We start from the raw sequence: 25,260 nt of genomic DNA on the forward strand, positions 1-25,260 counted from the left end.
GCTGGGAGAAGAAAAGTAGAAAGGTTGCACACATACTACCTCCTATGTTACCCCATAAATGTGCGGCTCTCTCTCCATCTAGTTTTTAACGGAGCGTATAAAGACGTATGGAGTCCTTCTCCCTGTTTTGCTAGCAGACAGAAATAGGCTTTTACATTTCTTTCAGCCTGGCTCGCTTAAGATGCTCCAACCTTTCACACAGCCGAAAGATGAGTCACCTTTGCGTCCTCTGCTGCTCAGCAAATGCAGTGAGTAATGCAGTGTGTAAGCTCCTCCCACCTACCTCAGCATCCCATCTGCCATGCACAAAGATTTTGGCTTCCAAGTTTTGTACTGTCATCTGGCCCAGCTGACCCTGCTGTAATCCTCCTGAACCGGAAGTCCTTATCTTCCCACAATCCAGTAGGAGAGTTGGCCTCACAGTGCTGCTCCACAGCTCCTGCCAGCAAAACCCTCGACCCAAAATTTACTGTTTCAAGGGTTGGTGACCACTTAGTCCAAGTCTTGCACGCACCAAATGTTAATTCTTCACCCATGCTCTGCACTAGGCTGTGACTGCCTCATTTCAAACAAAATGAGTTGAAGGAAGGAGAACAAAAACAGTGATCTAATCGAAACCCCAGGAACAGACCTTCAGAACTGGAGCCAGGCGCGTCTGCCCAGAAGAAAGGCAAAACAAGATGCCTTCCGGGCAGTGGTCCTGATATACTCCAATCAGAGGACGTAAGAGGAGCTGCAAAAGGAAACAAGCATTTGCAATGCAATAGGTCTCACATTTGCGATGTTTGAGCTATTGGCATTGTAAATGATAATGCCATTTATTTATGTTTTAAAACCAACACATAACTAAAGAGCATTTTCATTTACAATGTCAAAAACTCACTCTCGCAATTGCGAGACCTATTGCATTGCAACTGCTTGTTCATGTTTGCTCTCAAGTAGATTTTCAGAACGTTTGCAGTGAGATTGAAAGCAGTCCAGGCTATATTTTGTTCTTCTTAAATACATTTTTAACACTTTACAGTGCTCCACACAAGTTGTATTTTCTAATAAGCCTTTAAATTTTTCAAGTTCGCTTGTAGGATAGTCGTGGTGGCTTTTTCTGCATTTTGTGCATGTAATTCAACATATTAAATCAGTGGATGGGTGCCTAAAGGACACACTGATTTTGAAGTTCAATTCTGTTGTCTTTTGGTTCTATCTATTATTATATAATGTGTGCACTGTTGTTGCACTGAGAGTCCTGTATTCTCGTGTTGGTTTCCCAGTATGCTGTCAACAGTGATTTGTTTGGTTGGCTAAAGGATGGCAGTTGAAGTACTTCAAGAAGACCCCCATCGCCATTTAATTTTCCAAAATAAGGAGTTGAAGGTTTTTGTCGATACTCTGCATTGCCTCTTATATGGGGGTCTGTTCTAATAGCTCATGTGTGTAAACAGCAATGTTGAAATAAGCATATCTCAAATGAAAAAAAAAGCCACTACTTTAGGAGCGCCAGGAGCAGTCTATTCATGTGAGCAAAAGGTTGATCCAGAAGGGATATTCTCATGAGATATATTAACTCAGTCATTTTAGTAATTATGACAATGCATCCCAAAATATCCAGTATTGGGGTATCTTTCATAGATTCACATGCGTAGAATCATCCCCGCCAACGAGGTGGGCGTCTCGCGGTACAATATAACATATACAGTATAGTCATAATAACATTACACTATAGGCTACTATGGACAGCAAAGTCACTGCATTAGCCTATCGTAGTCCTTTTGCAAAAAGAACCAAACTTGGAACTCAGCCAATCAGGTAGCAGCACCCTCTTAGAACCTTCCCCACAGAGAGGCAAATCCTCAGATTTTCTACCGCACCTCGTGTGACAGGGAGTCTCCCTGAGCTCTGCTCAGTTTTTCCTAACTTTCACTTCTTGAAGAGAAGATGTGTCTGATTCTTCAAAGAAAAGCTTGTTCTTAACTTGTTCTTCATGTGGGAAGAAGAGATTGTACTTTGAGGATCCACATAAAGAATGTATTTATTGCCTTTACCCAGCCCACAAGGTCAAAGATTGCAGGATCTGCAGAACCTTTTCAGCCAAGACCTTGAAGGACAGAGGAGGATGACTTTTGGTTTGGCTGGAGAAATTGAAGGCTTCATCTGAAGTGGTATCTGGTGATGAAGGCAGTGTGAGTCCTCAGGCGTCCACCCCTCTGGCCAAGCAGAGGGATAGATCTGGAGATCCGCCTGAGAGACAGCGTAAGGCCCTAAAGAAATCTCACTCTGAGACGAGTCACTCTTCCTCACAAAAAGAGAAATCCTCTTTCTCTTCTGAGGTAAAATCTGGAAGAAAAGTAAACCTTTCTGTGAAAACTGCATCAAAATCCCTTTCTGAGCCTCCGTCGACGTCGAAAACGACACCGTTGATGAAATCTCCTCAGAAGGTGAGTGAATCTTCAGTGTCGACGAAGAAAATTCCATCGTCGACGAGAACTACGACGCCGTCGGCGAGTGTTTCACCGCTGTCGGCATTGCCTATCACTTCGGCGCTTACACCTTTCGTTGACGAATACGCCGTCGACGATTGTACAAATTCCGTCGACTAGCCCACCGTCGACGATATTACTGTCGACGACGAGCCCACCGTCGACGACAACAACAACCTCAACGTCGACGACAACATCGTCGACAATGGTTTTTCCGTCGACGACCTCCATGATTTCAACGTCGACGGTATCTTCGATTATGGCAATTTCCACGGATACTGACTCGCCATCTATGTATATTTCTTCAACGCGGAAGCGTAAGAGGCCTTCAACACTACAAATCACGCCTGTTTTAAGCTCTAAATTGTCATCTTCAAGACACTTTTACCAGGATGTCACATATTGGAGGAAACGGATGATGAAGATCCCTTTAGTCCAGCACGTGACAATTCTCAGCTCCGGATAAAATATCAGAAGGATGATGACGAGGAGGAATATTATGAACCCTGCGAGTCTTTAAGAGGCCCTCAAGAATCTTTCCACCAAGAACCTATGGTTCAGATGCCTGCTGCTTTAATGCAAAACCTCACCGATGCTCGTTTTCCTCCAGTACCAGTCCCCGGAAAGAGACCCTGTGCCTACAACTGTGCAGGTTCCAACTCCAGCTACCCCTGTCTCGGTACCTCAGGTAGTCCTGCCTTCTCAAATACTTCAGGATGATGATGGAGACACTCTGGCTGAAGAAGGAGAAATACCAAACTTGCCCACAACTGCTGACGAGCGGGATGAGTATCTTATTCCAACACCAGCCTCGCCAGTTCCCCAAGCTGTTGACTCCCCTCCTGAGGACATAGGAGATTTTCATGCTATCATGGAAAGGGCAGCCACTAGATTCCATCTGTCAATGCCGGTACAGAAGACAGAGTGTTTTCTTTATGATTTTAAAGACCAAGGCAGAAATTCGGTTCGTTCAATTCCAATAATAGATCATATCTGGGAAGAAGGGGTGAAGATAATGAAGACTCAGTTTTCAATTCCGGCGATTCTTCCTAGAATCGACAAGAAATGCAAGGTGCCAGATGATGCTCCAGCCTGCCTCTCAGGGCACCCTAGACCAGACTCAGTCATCTCACAGGCGGCCGAGGGGAAGTCTCGAAATCCTTCCGTCCCAATAACCGCTCCACCGGACAAGGATGGTAGGCGCCTAGACAACATTGGCAAACGTTTTACCACCATGGCGGGCACTATAGTTCGTGCCACGAATTGTTGAGGATAAGAAGCAAGAAGCGAGGAAGGCTGATGACATTTGATGAGCGAAGGATAGGCCGAAGCTGTAGCTGCGTGATTGAATGCAAATTACGCCGCTTTTACTTTTAGAAATACTTAATGTGAGCCGAGCAGCGCTGAAAACGAATGCATGTTTGAGCGCGAATAACACCTCACCTTTTAAACTTCACAACGTCGATTTGATTTTAAAAAATTGCACTGTGTGATGTAAATTGTGAAATTAGCTCGGTAAGATTATCCTTTTAAAACACTTGTGACCCCTGTAGCCCCGGTCCACCGCAAGCACTAGGCTTGTTTGTGTGGAGGGTGCAGGGCGGTACCTTCTTCCGGCTTCCAGGCTGGGGCAGGCACTGATTGGGCAAACGGATGTGTAGAGGCGGAGCTGAAGACTAGCCCGTCCTCTACATAAGCCAGACACACCCTATGACGCGCAGCGAATACGCGCAGCAACCGCGCCACAGCCGTGCCGAAGACAAGCCTAAGACCTGCACGTCTGGGCCCGTCCGGGACAGTACGGGGCATGGAGCAGGGAACTATTCTCCGCCAGTCCACCCCATCTCAGGTATTGAGCTCCGAACAATTAAAAGCCTCACGGCCTGCAATACACTGTGATTGCACCAAGCTTACGCAATCTGGTAGCACACATTGTACGAATTGCCACTTTTTCATTACTAATATCCAACCACATCCTGACCCCGATACTTGTACACAAATACCATCCCAACGCTCAAAGCACACCTCTAGTAAATACTCTTTTTTTTTTTTTTTTTTTGCGTAAACTGCAGATCTCTGCCACAACATAAACTCGACATCCTCACCTTCCTGCTAGACGAAGCACCTAGTGCCCTATTCCTAACGGAAACATGGCTACATGAAAGCTCTGGCCCGGATGTAGCAAACGCCCTCCCATCTAACTACACCATCGTAAGAAGAGATAGACAGGGCCAAGTAGGTGGAGGTATTGCGATTATTTATCGCAAGGATTTTATCTGCAATCTACATCCAGTCAACATCCCCGACTGTGAAGCCGCTTCTTTCAGAATTACCCTAAACCCCAACTTCACTTTTTCCGGCCTCCTAATATACAGACCCCCTGGAAATGCCAACATATGGGCAGCTAACCTAGCTAACTATATCACCCCTTTCCTTCTAGATTTCAAGAACTTTACACTCCTTGGGGACTTAAATTTGCATCTTGAGGATTCGACAAACGTGGCGTGCTGTAATCTAATTGACGACCTAGCTGCCCTCAACCTGTCACTACTCAACTCAGGACCCACGCATAAGGCAGGACACTTATTAGATCCTATTCTTTCCAATATCCCAGAACTCAAATGGATTCAAACCAGCCCCATATGTTGGTCAGACCATCATCTCCTTAGTTTCTGCCTTAATCGACCAAACGCCCCCCAAATAAATATAGCATGGCCAGCTAATTCCATGAGAAATTGGAAACTCCTTGATATAGAAAAATTGAACCTAACCCTAACAAATAGTCCACCTACTCATGACCAGAATATGGAAAGTGTAGCGGAAACCACCAATCTATGGCTAGCAAACGCAGCCGATAAATGTCTTCCTCAAATTCAGGCAAAAAGAAACACCCATCGCCCCCCAGCCCCCTGGTTCAATGAACTCCTTAAAACCGAAAAATCAAATTGTAAAGCTCTGGAAAGGCAGTGGCGCAAAGATTACAATCAAGAAAAAAAGATAATATATAATAAGGCCAGAAATGCGTACCACTCTTCTTGCATTAAGGCCCGTGCCCTATATGTGGCCAATACCATAAATAATGCTGTAAATAAAGCTAAAATATTATTCAACACAGTAAAGGACCTTGCAGGTGCTCAAACTATTGCTTCGACTCGTCCCCTAAATAAAAAACAATGTCAGGACCTTGCCTCCTTTTTTAATGAAAAAATAGAAAAAATCATCCTCGACATCAGCTCCATCTCCAGTGGAAATGGCCCACAGGACGACGTCCCCGTAATGCCGGACAAACTGAACACCATAGAACAATGGCCTCCTATAACCGTGGACTCCCTAAAATCTTCTTTGAAATCCATATCATCAGGTTCCCCTCGTGATCCACTACCCGTTAGTATTCTAAAACAGCTTGACACCACCTCCCTGACCATAGCAGACACGCTAAATTCATCTCTCCAACTCTCCACAGTTCCTTCATGTTGGAAACATGCAATGGTAAACCCACGCCTGAAAAAACCCTCAGCTGACGCCACTATCCTGACAAACTACCGGCCAATATCTCTGCTCCCTGCTTTTTCCAAGCTCATGGAAAGGCATATACACTCTGCTGTCACCCTCTTCGCCGAGGAAAACGGCCTCCTCCATCCCACACAATCAGGCTTCAGAGCAGGATACTCTACGGAGACCGCTCTGCTGATGGTTACAGAAAACATCAGGAAACTCCTGGATGAGGGACAAACGGTCACACTCATTTTATTAGATTTGAGTGCGGCGTTTGATACCATCTCCCATAGTAAACTCCTGGCCACACTCGAGAGAAATGGTATCCGCAGTGATGCCTTGAAATGGATTAAGTCCTTCTTAACTGATAGGACCTTCCAGATCAAATCTAATCTTGCCTGCTCAGACACCTTCCACGCCCCACATGGAGTACCACAGGGCTCCATTCTGAGCCCGCTGTTCTTCAATATGTATCTTAGACCCTTGGCTGACCTAGCGGACTGCGTAGGACTAACCCTCATGACCTACGCAGATGACCCCCAAATTATCTTTTCACTGTCAAATTCAAAACCCTCAGTTCCCTCTCTCCTCAAACATGGGCTACAGAAAATCTTCAACTGGATGACCACCAACCAGTTGAAACTAAACGGTGATAAAACCGAGATCCTTCTGTTAGGAAAAAATAAAGAATTCTGGAACTCCTCTCACTGGCCCACCGAGCTGGGAAATCTCCCCACTCCAGCAACCCAGGTAAGAAACTTGGGAGTTATCATTGATGATGCCCTGTCAATGAAACAGCAGGCTAATAAAGTTGTAGGCCTATGCTTCACCATAATAAAGTTGCTGAAAAAAATTATATGGATGCTACCCCCCGCCACACAAAAGACCGTAGTCAACGCATTAATTACATCGCGTCTTGACTACGGCAACATCCTCTACCTGAGTTCAAACCAAGCAGTCATCAAACGATTTCAGCTGATCCAAAATTCAGCCGCAAGACTTCTGTGTAAAATACCAAAAACTGCAAGAGTGTCAAAACATCTGAATGATCTTCATTGGCTCAGGGTAGAAAACCGTATCAGCTTCAAAACCCTGAGCTACATGTTTAAGATCAAATCTAAAACGGCACCAACCTATCTGCAAGCATTAGCCACTCCCTACCTACCAGCAAGAAACCTGCGCTCTCAAACTGCAGCAAATTTTGCTGTTCCCAGGTTTAGATGGCAAAGAATTGGTGGAAGATCCTTCTCGGTCAGAGGGCCCATCCTGTGGAACACACTTCCCCTACACATCCGGAAAGAAGACAAATACGCCAGTTTCCGAAAGAATGTAAAAACTTGGCTTTTTCAGAAACAACTGTGCTAAAACCATGCTTATCATATACCTTTGTTCATCCATATGCCAAAGGCGCCGGGAAAGCCTTTTTGGGTAGCTGTGCGCCATACAAATATAAAAAATAATAATATAATAATATTCTTCTGGAGGGCGAAAGAGCTGCTTCTGATGTTACTGATGTCTATATGGATATGGCTTCTTTGGGGTTTCGCCAACTTGCTGGAGCAGCGACCTGTAGACGTCAGGGTTGGCTGAAATCTACAAACTTTCGCCCAGAGGTCCAAACTAAAATTCTGGACATGCCCTTTGACAGAGATCTGTTTGGCAAGCACATAGATGAGGCATTGCAGGAAATCAAAAAGGACACTGATACAGCTAGGGCATTGGGTACCTTACAGTACAGAAAAACACCTTTTCGAGGAGCAAGGGGCAGAGGCTCATACTCCTTTCGTGGAGGATACCAGAAATACCAGCAACAGAGCGGTCAAGGTCAATATGGATACCATCAACAACAGCAGCACTCCTATAGGAATCCCCCAGTGGCTGCCTATAGACAACAGGGCAGAAGACAACAACCTCAAGGCAGAGATTCTGCTAGGAAACAGTCACAATCTCATGGCACCTGCACCAGATATGCCACAAGTGTACAAAATTCCGAGGATATCCCAGCATCTCGAAAATTGGAGAAAAATAACCACAGACAAGTGGGTTTTGGATATAATCAAATTTGGTCACACCCTAGAATTCACCAAATGTCCCCCTCCTCATCCACCTCTGAAGAAAAACCCACTGCATCTTGCTCGGCTCAGAAAAGAGGTGAGAACCATGCTGTCGAACGGAGCGATAGAGAAAGTGCCTCGCTCTCAAACGGGAAAGGGATTTTATTTTCGCTTCTTTCTAATAAAGAAAAAGTCTGGGGAATGGAGATCAATCTTAGATTTAAGAAAATACCTTCAGAAAAAATCCTTCCACATGGTAACACTCCAGGAAATCCTCCAGCTTTTGCTTCATGCAGACTGCATGACAACGTTGGATCTCCAAGATGCGTATTTCCACATCCTAATTCATCCCAAACATCGAAGATTCCTAAGATTTACTGTGGCAGGTGCACATTTCCAATTCAATGTCCTCCCATGGCCTACACTCAGCTCGAAGAGCCTTTACCAAATTTCTAGCTCCAGAAGCAGCTCATCTCAGGCTACAGGGCATCCAATTATTCCCGCTTTTGGACGATTGGCTGATAAAGGCTCCATCTTTACGTCAGGCTTCTCTTGCAACAGCAAAATGCCTGCAGGTTTTTCACTCACTAGGACTATCTCTTAACTCCCGAAAGTCAATCCTCTATCCGTCCCAAACAATCCAATTTCTAGTGGCAAGACTGGATACCGTTCAAGACAAAGCATTCTTGTCCAAAGAAAGACAATCTCGCCTCGTTTCTCTGGCGGCAGACCTCCTAAAAAGAAAGTTCGCTTCAGTGAGGATGGTCAAGTCTTTCCTGGGGATACTATCATCGGCAATTCTGCTTGTGCCTCATACGTGACTGAGAATGAGACCAATTCAAGAGGAGCTGGACAATCAGTGGCTCCAAATCTCGGGTTCATTGACGACCTAGTCCAAATAACTCCAGTTATGAGAGAATCTCTTTCTTGGTGGTGGTTTTCCAAAAATGTCTCGGTAGTGCTCAGCTTTCAAACTTCAGTACCGGATTTCACCCTCACAACAGATGCCTCCCTAGAAGGTTGGGGTGCGCATCTTCAGGATCTCTGCATAAGAGGAAAGTGGTCTGCGGCAATGGCAAAGATGCACATCAATTTTCTGGAGCTTCGAGCCATTTTCCTGGTGCTACAGTCCTTTCTACCAGGACTTCAAGGATCAACGGTTTTGATCAGAACCGACAACACCACTTGCATGCATTATCTAAACAAGCAAGGGGGTACACGGTCTCACATTCTGTCTCAAGAGGCTCAAAGCATTTGGGAGTGGCTTCTTTCGCACGATATAATGATCAAGGTGGAACATCTTCCAGGAATCCACAACACCTTGGCAGACACTCTAAGCAGGACGTCGAAATCGTGTCACGAATGGGAGCTAAATCAAACAGTTCTGAAGAATGTATTTCAGAAGTGGGGCAGGCCAGATCTGGATCTCTTTGCCTCCAGCAACAATCGCAGGTGCCCTTTCTTTGCAAGTTGGGAACCAGAGAAGGGCTCTTGGGGAATCGCTTTCACAATGAGATGGACGGGGATTTTCGCTTACGCATTCCCTCCCTTTCCGCTGATCCCAAGACTCTACGCAGGATCAAGATGGAACCATGCTGCATGGTTGGCACTCACCTCTTCTCGAAGAGTAAGTGAAATACAAGCGTTCACCATAAGACAGCCTCATTTAAAGTTCACTAATGACTATGTCCTTTTAAGAACTAATCCCACGTTCATACCTAAGGTTCCTACTTCATTTCATCTCAACGAACCTGTGATATTGCGATCTTTCTTTCCTGATCCGTATTTCTCGGCGGAGAAATCCTTGCATACCTTGGATGTCAAAGGATGCTTGAAGTTCTACATTTCTCGGACTGTGTCCATCAGAAAATCAGACCAGTTATTTATTTCTTATGGTGGTCAAAAGCCAGGATCAGCAGTAACGAAGGCCACAATCTCAAGGTGGATTGCATCCACTATCCAATTCTGCCATTGTAAGGCCAGACATCCGTTATCAAATAAACCTATGCTCACTCTACCAGGGCAGTATCCTCATCTACTGCACTATTAGCTGGTGTGTCATTGGAGCATATTTGCCGTGCTGCAACCTGGAAAAGTGTGCACACATTTACTCTGCATTATTGCCTGGATCTGGCAACACAGGCTGAGTCAGCAGTTGGTCAAGCAGTATTACGGAACCTTTTTGGGTCTCGCTGGCAATGCATCCGCAAGCGGATGCATGTGTCCAGCTGGAGACGTATAGCGATCAGTCTGGGGGGGAAGGAGGACAAGAGGGTGTACGAGCTTGGATTCGTGTGCGCGAACGCGCACGTCGCGTCCCGTGCCGTACACATGCGCGCGCAGACACACTCGCTCACACACACCCCTCCCCCACAGTCACACACACGCACTCCAAGACACATACACACACACACGCACGCACATACACAGCCCGCCCCCCCCCCGCACGCGCGCGCGCGCACACACATGCGCTCCCCTCCCCCCCCCCCAGCAACCCACTCACCGGCTTCCTTCGTGCGGCGGCTCTCAGCTGCAGGGCCCGGCAGCAGGACTCTTCTTCCCTCCTTCGGCACCGGGGCGCAGGGTAGGCTCCTGCCTGCTCCGGTGCTCCAACTCGCGACTCTTCCGTGGGAGGCGGGGTAGGCTCCCGCCCTCCTACTTCCTGTTTCCGGTTGTCGCTCCGGCCTGCCTGACTTCCTGGTCGCAGGCCGGCAGAGTAACGAGGATGTTTGATTTGCGGTATTTATTTAGTTATTTATGCATTTTTATATAGCGCGGACTTTACCCGAAGGCGGTATTTATTTATTTATGTATTTATGCATTTTTTTTTTTTTTTTTTTTTGTTCAAATCTGTTTTTATTGTGAACACAGCGATAAGCCTACAACCCCTTTTCGGGGCCGGCCGCGCATGGAAGGGCCCGTAGGTAGAACTAAACAGGGGAGATGGAGTCATTAACACAGCGCCCTGCCTACAACCCCCGGAGGGGGGGCCGGCCGCGTGGCTTAGAGGAGAGCAGAGCAAGAGGTGGCCATGAGCTGGCAATGCGCCGTTGTGTGGGGTAGGCACGTATGTGAGGAATAGCAATGGTGTCACAGTTTCAACAGGCCCAACAGGGACCTAACTGCCCCGGAGAGGGGCGGAGGCCAGAGTGGCAAGTAGGAAGGAAGTAAAGTCAGGAAAGGAGCTAGCAGTGACAAGGTGAAGTGGAGGTAGAGGGGCGCACCCGTGGCAACAAACAGGGAGTGCAGAGCACAAGGCGGCGTTGGGGTTAGCGGTTAAGAGTCCAGTCTGCTGGGGTCAGCAGGGATGAGGGCGTCCTCGAACAATTGCAGAGCGCGGAGCCTGGGAGGCATGTGTCGGGCATAGCTAATCGAGCACAAGAGGCGCACCAGGGGTTCCCACACTGCCTTGAAGCGCACCTCCCTGAATTGTATCCGCGCTGTGAGTAGTTCCATAGTCAGGATCTGCCAGAGGCGCACGAACCAGGATGCTATCGGCGGCGCCTCTGTTCGCTTCCAGTACAGGGCAATGAGCTGTTTGGCAGCACCTAGCATGTGGAGGGTGAGGATCCAGTCGCTGCGCGTGAGGGCCCTAAGTGTGGGGGGTCGGATGCCCAGTAGGAGTGTGCAAATCTCTTCAGGGAGGGGGAAACCCAACACCTTCTTGATGTGACTGAGGACCTCCTTCCAAAAGACAGCTAGGGTAGGGCAGGACCACCAGATGTGTACGAAGTCGCCAGTCGCAGTGCCACACCTCCAGCACAACGGCGAGGCAGTGGGGAACATTTTGCTGAGTCGCAGGGGGGTGTAGTACCATTGCGTCAGCATTTTGTATGCGTTTTCCCTTTGCGGGATGCTGTGGTAGGTTTTGGGGATGTCGTTCCAGAGCCGAGTCCATTGAGAGGGCGTGATGTCAGTGCCTGTCGCCGACTGCCACTGTTTCTGATAGGGGTGTACAGGCGGGGCGGTGGGGTGTTGCAAGATGTTGTAGATCTGGGAGATGAGCCGTTTCAGCCCCCCGAGGGATCGTGCCAACTTCTCAAAGGGGGTATACGTCCTAGTAGCAGCTTGGTACATGTCCTCCCCCGAGGTCCAGTGGCGCAGCTGCGTGTACTGTAAGTGGGCGGTGGGGGGGAGCCTGAATTCCTCCTTGCAGTCTAGCCATGTTTTAGGCGTTCCGCCAAGAAAAAGGTCTCCTGCAACTCTGCAGTCGCCTTGCGTCCAGCGCTCAAAAGCTCGGGTCCGGGCGGCTGGGGGGAAGTGCGGATTACCCGCAATGGGAGTATGCGGAGAGGGAAACGTGGTGAGACCCTTGGCCACTGCCACCCTGTCCCATATCTCAAGAACCGTCCTCGTGGGGACCGCAAGATATGCACTTCTGGAACGCGCCACTCGCGGCAACCAAGGCAGGTCCCATATGGTGCGCCCCGTGACCGATCGGTCCATGTGGAACCAGTGCTTGTCGCTTTCGCGTGCACCCCATTCGATCACGTACCGGAGGTGAGATGCCCAATAGTAGTGGAGGAGATTCGGGCAGGCAAGACCGCCCCTGTCTCTTGGTTCCATCAGGACTTTCTGCGAGAACCGGGGTCTTTTGCCCCCCCATATGAAGGACGTAAGGTCGCGTTGAAGGTTTCTGATGCAGTGAATCGGGATCGGGGTGGGGAGGCACTGGAAAACATACAGAATGCGGGGGAGGACGGACATCTTGACAGCGTTGAGCCGCCCCAGCCAGGAGACCATCAAGGGTTTCCATTTGCGCAGGTCAGCCAGGACTTCCTTGCGGCAAGAGGCCCAATTCCTCGAGGACCACGAGTCAAGATGGGGCGCGAGATCCAGGCCCAGGTATTGAATATGGCTGTCCGCCCAGCGATAGGGCGTGACCCCCTGCAGGAAAGAGACCTCTTCGTCGGGGATGGTGAGGTTAAGCGCCCAAGACTTGGCATGGTTGATTTTAAGGCCGGATGCCTGTTCAAACAGGGAAAGGGCTTCGTGCACCGCGGGGAAGGAGACCCGAGGGTTCGTGAGAGTAAGAATCAGGTCGTCGGCGAAGAGTGCTACCTTATTGGTGCGCCCTCCGAGGGGGACACCATGAATATCAGGGGTACGCCTAATCAGCTCCGCCAGCGGCTCAACCGCAAGGGCGAACAAGAGCGGCGACAGTGGGCATCCCTGCCTCGTACCCCTGTGGACCGAAAGCGGCGATGTCAATTGGCCATTGACCCGAATTCGGGCATGCGGTCCTAGGTAGGGGGCCATGCACCTGGAGATCATGATAGGGCCAAGACCTAGTTTCTTGAGGACCGCCCGCAGGAAGGTCCAATCGATCCGGTCGAAGGCCTTTTCTGCGTCCAGCGAGAGGAGACAAGCCGGTAGTTTCCAGTGGTGCACCTTTCCCACCAAGTGTGCCAGCCTGCGGACATTGTCGGCTCCCTGGCGGTCTCGGATAAATCCCACCTGGTCCGGATTCACCAGGCCCGGCATGTGTGGGTCAAGTCGTTTGGCCAAGACCTTGGTGTAAATTTTAAGATCAGTGTTAAGGAGGGCGATGGGGCGGTAGGAGGCGCACAGGTCCGGGTCTTTCCCAGGTTTGGGAATCAGTGCTATTTCCGCCAGACCCATGTCAGGGGAGGGGCCGACGGTGTCAGAAAAGGAGCCGTATAGTCGCAACAGATGTGGGCGGAGTTGGGTCAAGAACAGACGGTAGAAGGCCAATGGTAGGCCGTCTGGCCCCGGGGTTTTCCCCACGGGGAGATCCTTAACAGCCTCCGTTATTTCCTCCTCCTGCAAGGGGCTCTCCAGCGAGGCCGCACATGCCGGGGACAGGGTAGACCCCCCATAGTCTGCGAGGACGGCCTCCCGGGCCTCCGGGGAGGTGGGCTCCTCGGCATATAGGGAGGAATAGTAAGCAACAAAGGCGGCCTGCTTGGCCTTCTCGGCGGTGGCGCAAGTGCCGTCCTGCTGCTTGACGTTGGCGATGTGGGCCCTAGCGGCACGTGCCCGCAGCCTGCCGGCCAGTAGGCGGCCAACCTTGTCCCCACCCTCGTAATATCGTTGCTTAAGTGCTAGCAGGGAGTGTTCCGCCTTGTTGGTGCGCAGGGTGCGGAGTTGCCCCCGTAGGTTAGCTAGAGCTCTCTTTGACGCCCGCGAGGGGGAAGTCCGGTCTCGGGCCTCCGCAAGCTTGATTTCGCTAGCCAGGTCGGTTTCCATCTTGAACTCCTCCCTCCTCCGTGCCGCCGCCAGGGAGGTGATGTGACCCCGAATGGTGGCCTTGAAGGCGTCCCAGATCGTGTGGAACGGCAGTTCAGGGGTATCGTTAACGGTGAAGTACGAGTCTATGGCGTCACGGATGCTGGCTACGTCGTCCGGGTCCCGAAGGATCCTCGGGGGGAGCGTCCATCGGCGTTCACGAACGGCGTGGGACAAGGGGTCCTGCAGTAAGAGCTCCACGTGAGCGTGGTCTGACAGGGAGATGTCGGAGATAGTAGCAGCCAGAGAGTCTCGGGCCAGCTCAAGGGAGGCGAAAAGATGGTCGATTCGGGAGTATGTCCTATGAGAGTGTGAATAGAAGGAGTAGTCCCGGATTCCCGGATTGTGGTAGCGCCACACATCCACAAGTCCCAGGTCCCGTAGCTGCGATTTAAGAGTGGAAGACATTGCTCCCGCCCCATTAAAGAGGGCTCCCGCCCGATCTAGCTCGGGGTCCCAAACTAGATTGAAATCGCCGCCCAGGATCACATTACTATCGCCCGATGGGAACTGCTCCCGCAGGAGCGTCTGGAGGTATTTGTCCTGCGACTGGTTGGGAGCGTAGACACACCCAAGCGTGAACTGCGCACGGCCCAACTGTACCGTGGCTCGGAGGAAGCGCCCGTCAGTACTTTTGAAAGGTTTCACGGATCCCCGCCTAATGCCAGCCCTGCATAGGATCGCCACCCCCGCTGTCTTGGTGTCAGAGGATGCCCAGAACTGTGTAGGGTATCTAGGGTGGGCCATGCGTTTGGTGTCTTCCCTGAGAAGGTGCGTCTCTTGGAGGAGGATAATGTCAGGGGCGTGGTGTAGGAGGTAGCGCCATACCTGCCGCCGCTTGTTGGGGGAGTTGAGCCCTTTGACGTTGAGAGAGAGGACTTTCAAGGGTGTAGGGATGTTCGCTGTCATAGCACTAAGGGGGAGTAGAGTCGCGCATGACCCAGTGTAGCAGACCCTCCTGTAGACAGCACAGCGGCAGCCGCTTCTCGTCTCCAGCGCGGCAGCCCCCGCAGAACCCACCCCTCCACCCCACCGCAGGCGCGAGAGGGGCAGTATAAAAGTAAAGTAGGAAGAGGAAAGTGAGAAAGAAGAAGAAAGGCGCAAAAAAGAGATCGAATCAAAACAGGCCAACAGGGCCAACATACAATGTCCCAGGTATCGGACATCCTCTACCCGAGGGTTTGGATGAATCCAGGAATGTCACTTCCTTCAGGACAAGGGGAGGAAGCGGAGTTCCGGGCAAGTAGAGTAGGATCAAATCGTCTCAGAGCCCGTCCACCCCGCTGCCCAGAGGTGGTCCGGGGGTGTGTCAGGCTGCGGGGTCACTCAGTCCGTTTAGGCGCCAGTGGGGCGCAGGGGCCCTGCGATGAAGTCCATGACCTGAGGGAGGTAGGGGGCGTCATCTTTTCCGCGAACAGTGGGGGTAGGCCATCATGAAGCAGGGAGACACGCTGAGGAGCCTAGAAGGCGAGCGTGTGTACGGGGCAGCTGGAGTCACAGTGGCAACGTTCAATGGTCAGCCGGAGTTGAGGGGCGATCCCCACCCTCAGAACCTGAAGCAGGGGGCTGGGAGGCTCGCTCCTCGCGATCGCCCTCGAGGGAGCGGATGTGGGCAATGATGTCCTGCTTAGTTTGCGAGGTAGAGAGTGTGTCCACCGGAGGGGACCGCCGTCGTCTGCGCACAGTGGACCATTCAGAGCGTGGAGGAGCCCTCCCCGAGGGGGGAGGGCGCGTCGGGCTGTGATCTGGTGACTCCGGCATGTCCAGAAGTTGTGCCGCCTCTCGGTAGGATCTAAGTGACCTGCGCTTGCCTTCCCATCTGAAGATGAGTGCAAAGGGGTGCCCCCATTGGTAAGAGATGTTGAGGGTCCGGAGCTTCTCCGTGATCGGGCGGAAGACTCGCCGTCTGTGGAGTGTGGTGGGGGCCAGGTCCTGGAAGATCTGGATCTTGTGGCCTTCGTAGCGCAGGTCCGGGTTATCCCTAGCCGCCTTCAATATGGCCTCCTTCTCGGTGAAGTAGTGGAGCCTGGTGACGATGTCGGGCAGAAGACCCGCTTTTCCCCCCGCTCCGAAGACACGGTGCGCGCGGTCCAGGCGCGGTGGGGGGGCGTCCTCTTCACCCCACACCGCTTGTAAGAGTAGGGCCACATAGGCCATGGTATTAGTCCCCTCTTCTCCGAGTGGCACACCCCGTATGCGGAGGTTGTTGCGGCGTCCCCTGTTTTCCAAATCTTCCTGCTTGATCTGGAGCTGGATATGTTGTTCCTCGAGGGTCGCCACTCTCTGCCAAATCTGTTCTAGGTCCTCCGTGCGGGAGTCGACCGTTCTTTCCAGGCCGTCGACGCGATCGCCAAGGTCAGTGACTTCCTTGCGCATTTCTGTGACGCAGGTGTGGACCTCCGTCCTGAGGGACCCAATTTCAGTTTTCAGATCGACCATAAAGGAGGTCATGAAGGCCTGCGTCACCGGTGGGGAGTCGGGCGGCGGTGAGGGTTTCCCCCCTGGCGGCGCCGAGGGCCCACCGGTGGGTGATGGCGAGCCCGCCTTACCCCACATAGAGGCTACTGACGCCCCTCTGGTCGTCGTGGGCGTGGGGTCCGGTTTACTCCCCTTGCCGCGTGTCATGGTCCAGGGCGAGTCCGCAGCTAGGTCCGTCTGCTGGCAGGGCGCGGGGCGCACTCAAGGTGGGGGGGCCTGTACGTTGCGGGCCGCTGGAGGTGGTTCGGGCCTGAGTCCCACAGGCGGAGGCCGCCGGAGACCCCTGGCAAGGCGCAGTCCCTAGGCCCCACCAGGGGCAGGGCCAGGTCTCAGCGCAGCGTCCGGTCAGCCCCTGAGTGGCAGTTAGAGGTTGCCCGGGGGATCCCCCGGGTGTCACAGCTCCCCAAGTGCGGCGGAAAAAGAAAAAGGTCGAGGTCCTCGGGGTCCCCGTGCAGGCGCAGCAGGTGTGTCCGGTCCGCGGCCCACCAGGCTTGGCGGGATCGGGCTGCTCCCCAGGTCGCCGTCAGCAAGCGCAGGGCAAGCTAGGGCCCCTCAGCAGGGCTCCTCCGTGTCTGTGTCGCCGAGAGGAGAAGAAGGCGGGAAGGTCAATTGGTAGGCCCCGCAGCTGCCGGACCCCCGGGGAGGCAGCCGGGGAAGGGAGGAGGTCAGCGCGCTGTAGCTCACCGGGTGGGTCCAGCGCCGGGCGGCGATGCAGAAGTGCGTGGGCACGGGCCACCTGGTTGTCCTCGTGGCAGGGCCTACTGGCTGTACAGGGCCGGGAGCTCACGCAGATTCGGCGCCAAGATCGCCGCAGTTCCAGCAGCTCCGGCGCGATTTCGCCGGCGACAGGCCGTCTCTAGGCGGTGATCAGAGTGAGCCCGTGCAGGGGGCCACGTGGTCCCGCGTTCGTGATTGGGGTTTGCGGTCAGGCGGGCCCCCTAAACAAGCCACCAATCCAGCAATGAGTAGTCCACAAGCGGGGGTGTCAGGCTGCCAGGCAGGGGCCCCCAGACAGTGGGTCGTGTGGGAGAAGCAGCCAGGAGTTGGGGGACACAGCGCTGGGGCCCTCCAAGGCCCGTGTCCCAACAGCACTCGGCCTTCAATCGTCTCCCCGGGCCGTTGCCGAGGCATCCATGGCAACCAGAGGTGTCGGCAGGGATCGCGGGTGCAGGGGAGCCAGGTCGCTGTCTAGAGCACCCCAAGGAGTGAAGATGGCGGGCAGCGCCGCGAGCAGGGCCCCCCACCGCCAGGCCCCTCCGAGGGCAGATAGGGGGAGGGGGGGGGGGCAGTAGGGGGGGGCCGCGGCGCGCCGCTGCTCACCGGTAGAGTCCCTCGGCGGGTGTGAAGGTCGCTGTCGGCGCTCTCGGCAGGGGGCCTCCGGCGATCTCTCCGTGGCAGGCCTGGTGTTCCCGCCAAAGCCGGGACCTCCCGTGGCAGTGGAGTCCGGGCAGCCGCAGCGTCTCTCGCTGGAGGTAGATCGGCCCCAGCAGCCTCCAGGTAGCGATGCGGGTGACCGGTGGGGGTCCGCTGGATAGGCACAGCCGCTGGGGAAGCCTGGGGGTGTCCGACAGCCCCCGCTGAACGTCGCTCTAGCCCACTCTGTAAGGATCAGACAGGCATCTCGCCGGCGAGCTCCGCTGCAAGATGGCGGCCGGAGGTCAAGCTCGGAGATCCCCGGGCAGCAATCGCCGATGGCGGGGATCTGGACGGCTGCAAACTGCCACCGGAGGGGATCGCTGGCAGGGTGGCAGTGGACAGGGGACCCCCAGGGGCAGGCACCCCCCGGATCTTCGCTGAAACAGGCGTATTAAGGCAGCAGGGTGACGGAGCTCTCACGAGACGCGTCCGATCATATCGCTGTCTCGGCCACGCCCCCCATTTATGCATTTTTATATAGCGCGGACTTTACCCGAAGGCGGTATTTATTTATTTATGTATTTATGCATTTTTATATAGCGCGGACTTTACCCGAAGGCGTCAGAGCGCTTCACATTAGGAACAGAAATGAAACATAATGAGAAACATTACAAAAGAACAGGTTGCAAAAACATACGTTACTTACATAAGGTAATAGTGACAATTGTGAGCAAACAAAATACATGAGGTAGTAAAAACTATAAGCAACCAAAAATACATGAGGTAGTAAAGGTAATAGTGACAATCGTGAGCAAACAGAATACTTGAGTAAAAATTGTGAGCAACCAAAATACATGAGGTAGTCAAAAGTGCACAAGAGGAAATGAAAGTGACAAGTGTGCAGTTATAAGAGAAAACAGAGTATAATTAGAGGTATAGTCCTGCAATAAGTGCTAGACACTCAGGCTCAGGAACAAGCGTTACATGGGCAAGGTGGCACTTGTGCAAGTATCAAAGGCAAAGACGTGAGAGGTAGCAGCCGTGTGTTGCAAGGGCAGAGTGGTGTGTGCATGTTACAAAAGGGCACCGAACACCAGTACATGGAAAGTACTGCAAAAAGGCAGACCCTCCAATCACAGGCATACACTGGGAAGGCACTTCCATGGTCATGGAAAGTAGAAATTATCAGTAGTGGGAAGTCTTCCTCACAAATAGCAAGAGGACGTGAATTACTTTTGGAGGTGTCTCTGGAGGAGGAGGAGAACTTTGAGGTCCCTTTTGAAGGCCTGGGAGGAGGCGGTGGTCCGGAGCTTTTTTTTGTCCTCTCGCGGTTTGTAAATACAAAACATATTGCATTACAAATGCTATAGGTATCACATTTGCGAAAGTTATAACTATTGGCATTGTAAATGACGAAGCTATTTAGCTATTTAAAAAAAAAGAAACATAAATAAAAACTTTGCCATTTACAATACCAATAGCTCAAACTTTCCTAATGCGAGACCTATTGCATTGCAAATGCTTGTTAGATAAGGTAAGCCTATATAATAAGAGTACATTAGTTCTGCTATTGTCATGTTCTTTATTGCAGATAATTATTTATTGCATATATTTATGATGTGCTCTTTATTGGAATCGGAAGGTGTATATATTATTGTGTTAGTTTGACATGGTATCTTTTTGAATTTTCTTATGATACCCACCATCAACTAAGCATCTGAGTATTATTTACTGTTAGCTATTCTGATTCTAAGCATGTGAATCTATGAAAGATACCCCAATACTGGATAAGAAAACAAGTTACTTACCTGTAACTTCAGTTATCCAGTATTGGTATCTTTCATAGATTCACATGCGACCCAACCTCCTCCCCGGAGAGGCTTACCGTATCAGTATGGCATACTTGCTGGCACTAGTGCTATGAAAATCTGAGACTTTGCCTCTCTGTGGGGAAGGTTCCAAGAGGGTGTTACTACCTGATTGGCGAAGTTCCCAGTTTGGCTCTTTTTGCAAAAGGACTTAGAGTTGTTTTGGAAAGGCACATGGGGAATGACAGTGACTGAAAGGGGAGAGATTGAAAGTTCCTTCATGACTATTCATGCAATGACAACTGAAGGGAATGGGTTCACTTGGATTCTAAGTGAACCTATTCCCTAGTTGCTGAGCGAACCCGCAGTTTCCTCAAACCTTTCGTCTTACATGTTCTTGTAGGTGTTTGATCAGGAATTGGATGCCTTGGAGATTGAAACAGTACAGAAGGAAACCATCCATCCTAGAAAGTCCTACAAGATGAATTCATCCTGTGCAGACATTCTGCTCTTCGCGTCCTACAAATGGAATGTGTCCCGACCATCTCTGCTTGCAGACTCCAAGTAAGTATCTGTAAAGCAAAGTGTCTTGTTTAGAGTTCAAGACTCTCCTCTCATGCCTGTATCTTTTGTAGGAGAGCTGACTGTTGGGATCGTTTTTGTATGGGTAGTTCTTGTGAGTGTTTGTATCCAGCGAGCAACTGTTTGCCCTTTCTACAAATAGGGAGAGTTATGTGCAGCCGCGGTCAGTACAGGTAACAGCAGTCGGGCGTTGGGGCCACGTGGGGGGGATTTCGAGGGACGATGCAGAGGGAAAATCAAATAAATAATTTTCCCTCTGGTTCGTCCTTCGAAATCCACCCCACCCCTCAACGTAGCCACACTGTTACCTGCACGGACCGCGGCTGGTTATATGGCTGGGGGTTGTATGACAGAGGCACGTATGGCTAAACCACGTGTGCCTCTACCATGTAGCCCGAACAACGAATGCGTCTGAACAGCGCATGCCTTTACCATGCATGCCTTTACCACGCAATTTTGTGGTAAAAGCATGTTTGGTAAAGGATGTGTAGTAAAGTTCATACCCCATCCCCTCCGCCCGAGCCCTAAGACTACCCCCACCACTAAAACCTTAAACTACTCCTCCCACGAGCACTAAATATTGCCCCTGCCCTAAAAACGGACCACCCCAATCCTAAAAGGGGGGGTCCTCTATCCTAAAACCTGCACAGACCCCAGCTCCCTGCCCTGAACCCTAAAAACCCACACCATCCTGTACCCCCTGCTCTGAGCCCTAAAACCGCCCCCCTTTCCTATGTATGCTTGGTTAAGGCAAGTGTTGTTCAGCAGCGTGCGGGGAAACAGTGGCTGGGATGTGAAAGACGTGTTTAGTACTGATGAACCGTACCTGGATAGTTTGTGTAGCATCCTAATTCATGGTTAATACTGTTGGAGGAGTTTGTGCATTTTTTGCAGTAATTCATGTGATTGTCACCTTCCCCTATTGGGCGTTTCATGGTATATTACAAGCTGACTGTCCTGGGTCATCTTTACTCAGCTCGCCTCTGCCTCTTCACCAAAGTGGGGCCTTTACACTTTATGCTATCTCCATAGGGATGTGATGGACAGCACAACAACACAGAAGTACTGGATTGACATCCAGCTGCGATGGGGAGACTATGACTCTCACGACATTGAGCGATATGCAAGGGCCAAATTCCTGGATTATACTACGGACAACATGAGTATTTACCCCTCCCCCACTGGAGTGCTGATCGCCATCGACCTGGCCTATAACCTGCACAGGTGAGACACCTTGACCACCAGGGAGTTAAGTGATTGAGGGTATAGTCGTCACAGGGGATGCTGGCACTCAAAGCAGCTTTCACCTTGGAAAGTTAGGGAGCCTAGGGGAGCAGTAACAAAGACTACATTTATATTCCCTTGGCAACCCAGAAAGCTAGGTATATAAATCCGGGTTCCAGGAGAGCACAAAGCTGTAAAGGTGAGGCACCTGAACCGCAAAAACTGACACAGTATGGTAAATTGAGATATTGGATACTTAAAGAAAAGACTAAATTAGTGAGGATCAGTCCCTAGAACTAAGGGTTGGAAGGGGGACAAAGTACGCCTCTAACTAGCTTAAGTAACATCTATGCTCATGGGAGGAAGTCTGGGTAAGGGTGGAGAAGAAACAACAAACACTTGCTCATTTCAGACATATATAGTCATGAGAAGCCAGAGTGCTATTGAGGACAGCGGATTTGGGATTCTTGTTCAAAGAGTTAAGGCAGAGCAGATACAAGGAATACCTCAAATCTGCGCTCGTAACTCCTGCGTCCTTGATGAGCTGGCGCACGGAGGTATGGGCCACTACCACCTTAGACTAGCAAGCAGCACTTGTGAGATCTTTTTAAGTTTCTGGGGACCGAGATTTTGGGCTGCTGCCAGTTGGTTTCTAACCTGTGCAATTAGGACTTTTTGGCGCCTACTGGGTAGGGGATTTGGGGAGGAGGTATATTTGCATGGCTTTAGGATCTCTAATCTTTCATAATGTGAGAGTAAACCTGACTCTGTGCATGTACTTAGTCTGCTTAAAACGTGCCTAACTGAGACAGCGAGCTGCTTTTTGGTAAATGGTTGTTAGTTACAGTTTACCAAGAAACTACTGTCCGTTCAGTGCCATTATGCTGCAATGGACTATGCTCATTCACCTAGATAGTGGAGGATCCTCCGACCCAGCAGAATACCTAGCATTTCTTGACAGTTTGAGTATCTTTTTTTCTGGACTAAAGATGGGAGATAGTGCCCATACAGAGCCGTTAACCAGTTGTAGCACCATTGATGTATTTGAATGGAAGAAAAGTCCAGAGCTTGATTCACATTTGCTACATATACTATTGAGGATTGTTTCTTCTCTCGTTAGTGCCTATGGGAACTGGTTTCCTGGTGGTAAACCGTTGATCCAGCAAGCGATGGCAAAGATCATGAAGGCGAACCCTGCGCTGTATGTGCTGCGAGAGCGAATCCGCAAGGGGCTGCAGTTGTACTCGTCTGAGCCCACAGAACCCTATCTCTCCTCCCAGAACTATGGTGAACTCTTCTCTAACCAGATCATCTGGTTTGTGGATGACACCAATGTGTATAGAGTCACTATCCACAAGGTGAGTCATCAGCAACAGGGCTAATTTGGCAAGGGTATAAGGAAAGGGTGGAGGGAGGTGCCTAATGTGGGAAGGATGGGCAAAGTAGTCATCTGCAGGGAGTGAGGGAAGATGCGTGTCTGTCTGTTTGTGTGTGTCTGTCTGTGTTTGTGTGTGTCTCTGTATGTCTGTCTGTCATCAGTGATGCCACTGACCATGTCATGAGTGATGTAATATGTGATGTCATAAGCAGTGCATTGCAGGGGCGTAAGGTATAGTTAGCTTGGGTAAGAATAATTGCTGCATTTCTATGGTTTTGTACGAGTGAAATTGGAGCAATCCCGCTATATGAGACTTACTGGAGGGGTCCTTTGTCCCTAAGGACCCTCCGTATTGAAGGAAGTGACCCGATTAGGGCCTACGGGTCACTCACGACCACCTTCCATACAAATGAAGAGTCGTCGGTCAGACAGTAGAGAATGAAAACCGAACACCTGGGCCCCAGCCTTTCTATTTTTATTTTCACGTGGGTGATGGTGGGGGGCGGCGGTGGGGTGTTGCGTCAACCCCCCTCTACCCACCCCAGGCTGATTTCAACCCTGTGGCCCTCATCCCCATGGGGGAGTGATAAAGCTCCCGCCAAGCCACAGCAGCCAGCTATGTCCAAGGGTTTGGGATCCCGTGACATAGCAGGAGCTGGCCTTTGGGGATGGCAGCCTCATCCTTTGATGTTTGCAGGACCTGCCTCAGGAAGGTGCAAGTCCCTGAGGCCGAGAGGAGCCCGGAAAGTGGGGTGGGGTGAAGCACATGGCCCTCCTTTCATTAAAAAAAAAAACGTTGGCCCTGGGGATGTGGTCGACCCTGGGGTGTTCCTGAGGCCTCCCCATTACAAATTGAATATGAACACCTGGGTGGGGGGGGGGGGTCTCCACCACCCCAATCGCCCCGTCCCCATAACAGTGGTTAAACCCTGGGAAGATTGTGGTGCCCAGGGCATGTGCTTCTCTTCGCTCTTTTTGTTTTCTTTTTTTTAATACTTTTTTTTTGCCCTGGCTGGGGTCCCTCTGGGACAAACACCCCCACCTCACCCAAGAGGCCTAGGCGGTCCGAGTATTCCTGTTCTTCCCCATTTTTATTACATAACTTTTTTTTCCCCCGAGATGGCTGTCAACACTTTCTGGTTTGAAGTGTTGGCAGCCAATAAGGTCTTAGCATGATCAGGAAGGATCGTAGATCCTTTGCGTCCCTATTTATGCAAATTTAGATTTTAGCTAATATCTCTCAAACTACTGAACAGAATCACACAAATTAACTTCCTGGACCACTACGTACCTTTCTGCCAAATTTGGTGTAATTCTGTTCAGCAGGTCAGGCTGTATCCGTGTCTAAAGTTCCCATGGGAATTAACATGCGGAAAAGGCGTTTTGGGACCCCTTACCTCCCTCTTTTTTCTCGGACCCCTGCTTGAAGAATCACCAAAAAACTTTCAAGACAGCAGCTGGTGTGAGCGTCATAATAGTTTTGCAAATTTCGCAAGGAATTGTCTTAACAACGCCAACGGTATTGGCAAATGAAAAAACGCTTTTCCTGTGGAAACTGCATCCTAACTAAAACTACCTACTGATGACCGTCAGTAGGAGGGGTCTGTGTGTGTGTGTGTGTGTGTGTGTATATATGTATGTATATATATATATATATGTATATATATATATATGTGTGTGTGTGTCTATATGTGTGTGTGTATTAAGTAAGAGTGAGAGAGTGTTTTAAGTAAGAGTGAGACACTGTTTGATGTAGGATTCGAGGCTGTGGGAATGGGTAGTTCCTCCTTTATTTCAGTGCGTAAAATCAAACGGTTTGGTGTGTGTGATTGAGTTGGGCGAGAGAGTTGTTTTTGCTTTGGGCTTCTGCATAACCTAAAACTTTTTGGAGCTTTGATCCATTGATGTAGATGTAATGCCATTTGAAATCATTAAAACTTGACATCCTGTAGCAGGATGGCTATTGACATTTACTAGTAGTTGTTAAAAACATTACCATTTTTGTTATTTTATTTTTCAGACTTTTGAGGGAAACTTGACCACAAAGCCCATTAATGGTGCCATTTTCATCTTTAACCCTCGGACGGGACAGCTGTTCCTCAAGATTATTCACACATCTGTGTGGGCAGGACAGAAGCGTCTAGGTCAGGTAAGATATCTGA

General features: G+C 50.6%; 1 protein-coding gene across 2 annotated transcripts in view; it reads left to right on the top strand.

The window, feature by feature from the left end:
• Positions 1 to 25,260, top strand: part of PRPF8 (pre-mRNA processing factor 8) — a 162,271-nt gene that overhangs the window by 112,527 nt on the left and 24,484 nt on the right. For both annotated transcript variants that reach the window (XM_078680163.1, XM_078680164.1), the window contains 4 exons: positions 20,318 to 20,478; positions 21,529 to 21,720; positions 22,841 to 23,078; positions 25,119 to 25,247. In XM_078680163.1, the coding sequence (XP_078536289.1) occupies positions 20,318 to 20,478; positions 21,529 to 21,720; positions 22,841 to 23,078; positions 25,119 to 25,247 (720 nt within the window). The remainder of the gene's footprint in view (positions 1 to 20,317; positions 20,479 to 21,528; positions 21,721 to 22,840; positions 23,079 to 25,118; positions 25,248 to 25,260) is intronic.

The sequence above is a fragment of the Lissotriton helveticus genome, chromosome 3_1 (assembly GCF_964261635.1).
Source record: "Lissotriton helveticus chromosome 3_1, aLisHel1.1, whole genome shotgun sequence".
NCBI classification, from domain to species: domain Eukaryota; kingdom Metazoa; phylum Chordata; class Amphibia; order Caudata; family Salamandridae; genus Lissotriton; species Lissotriton helveticus.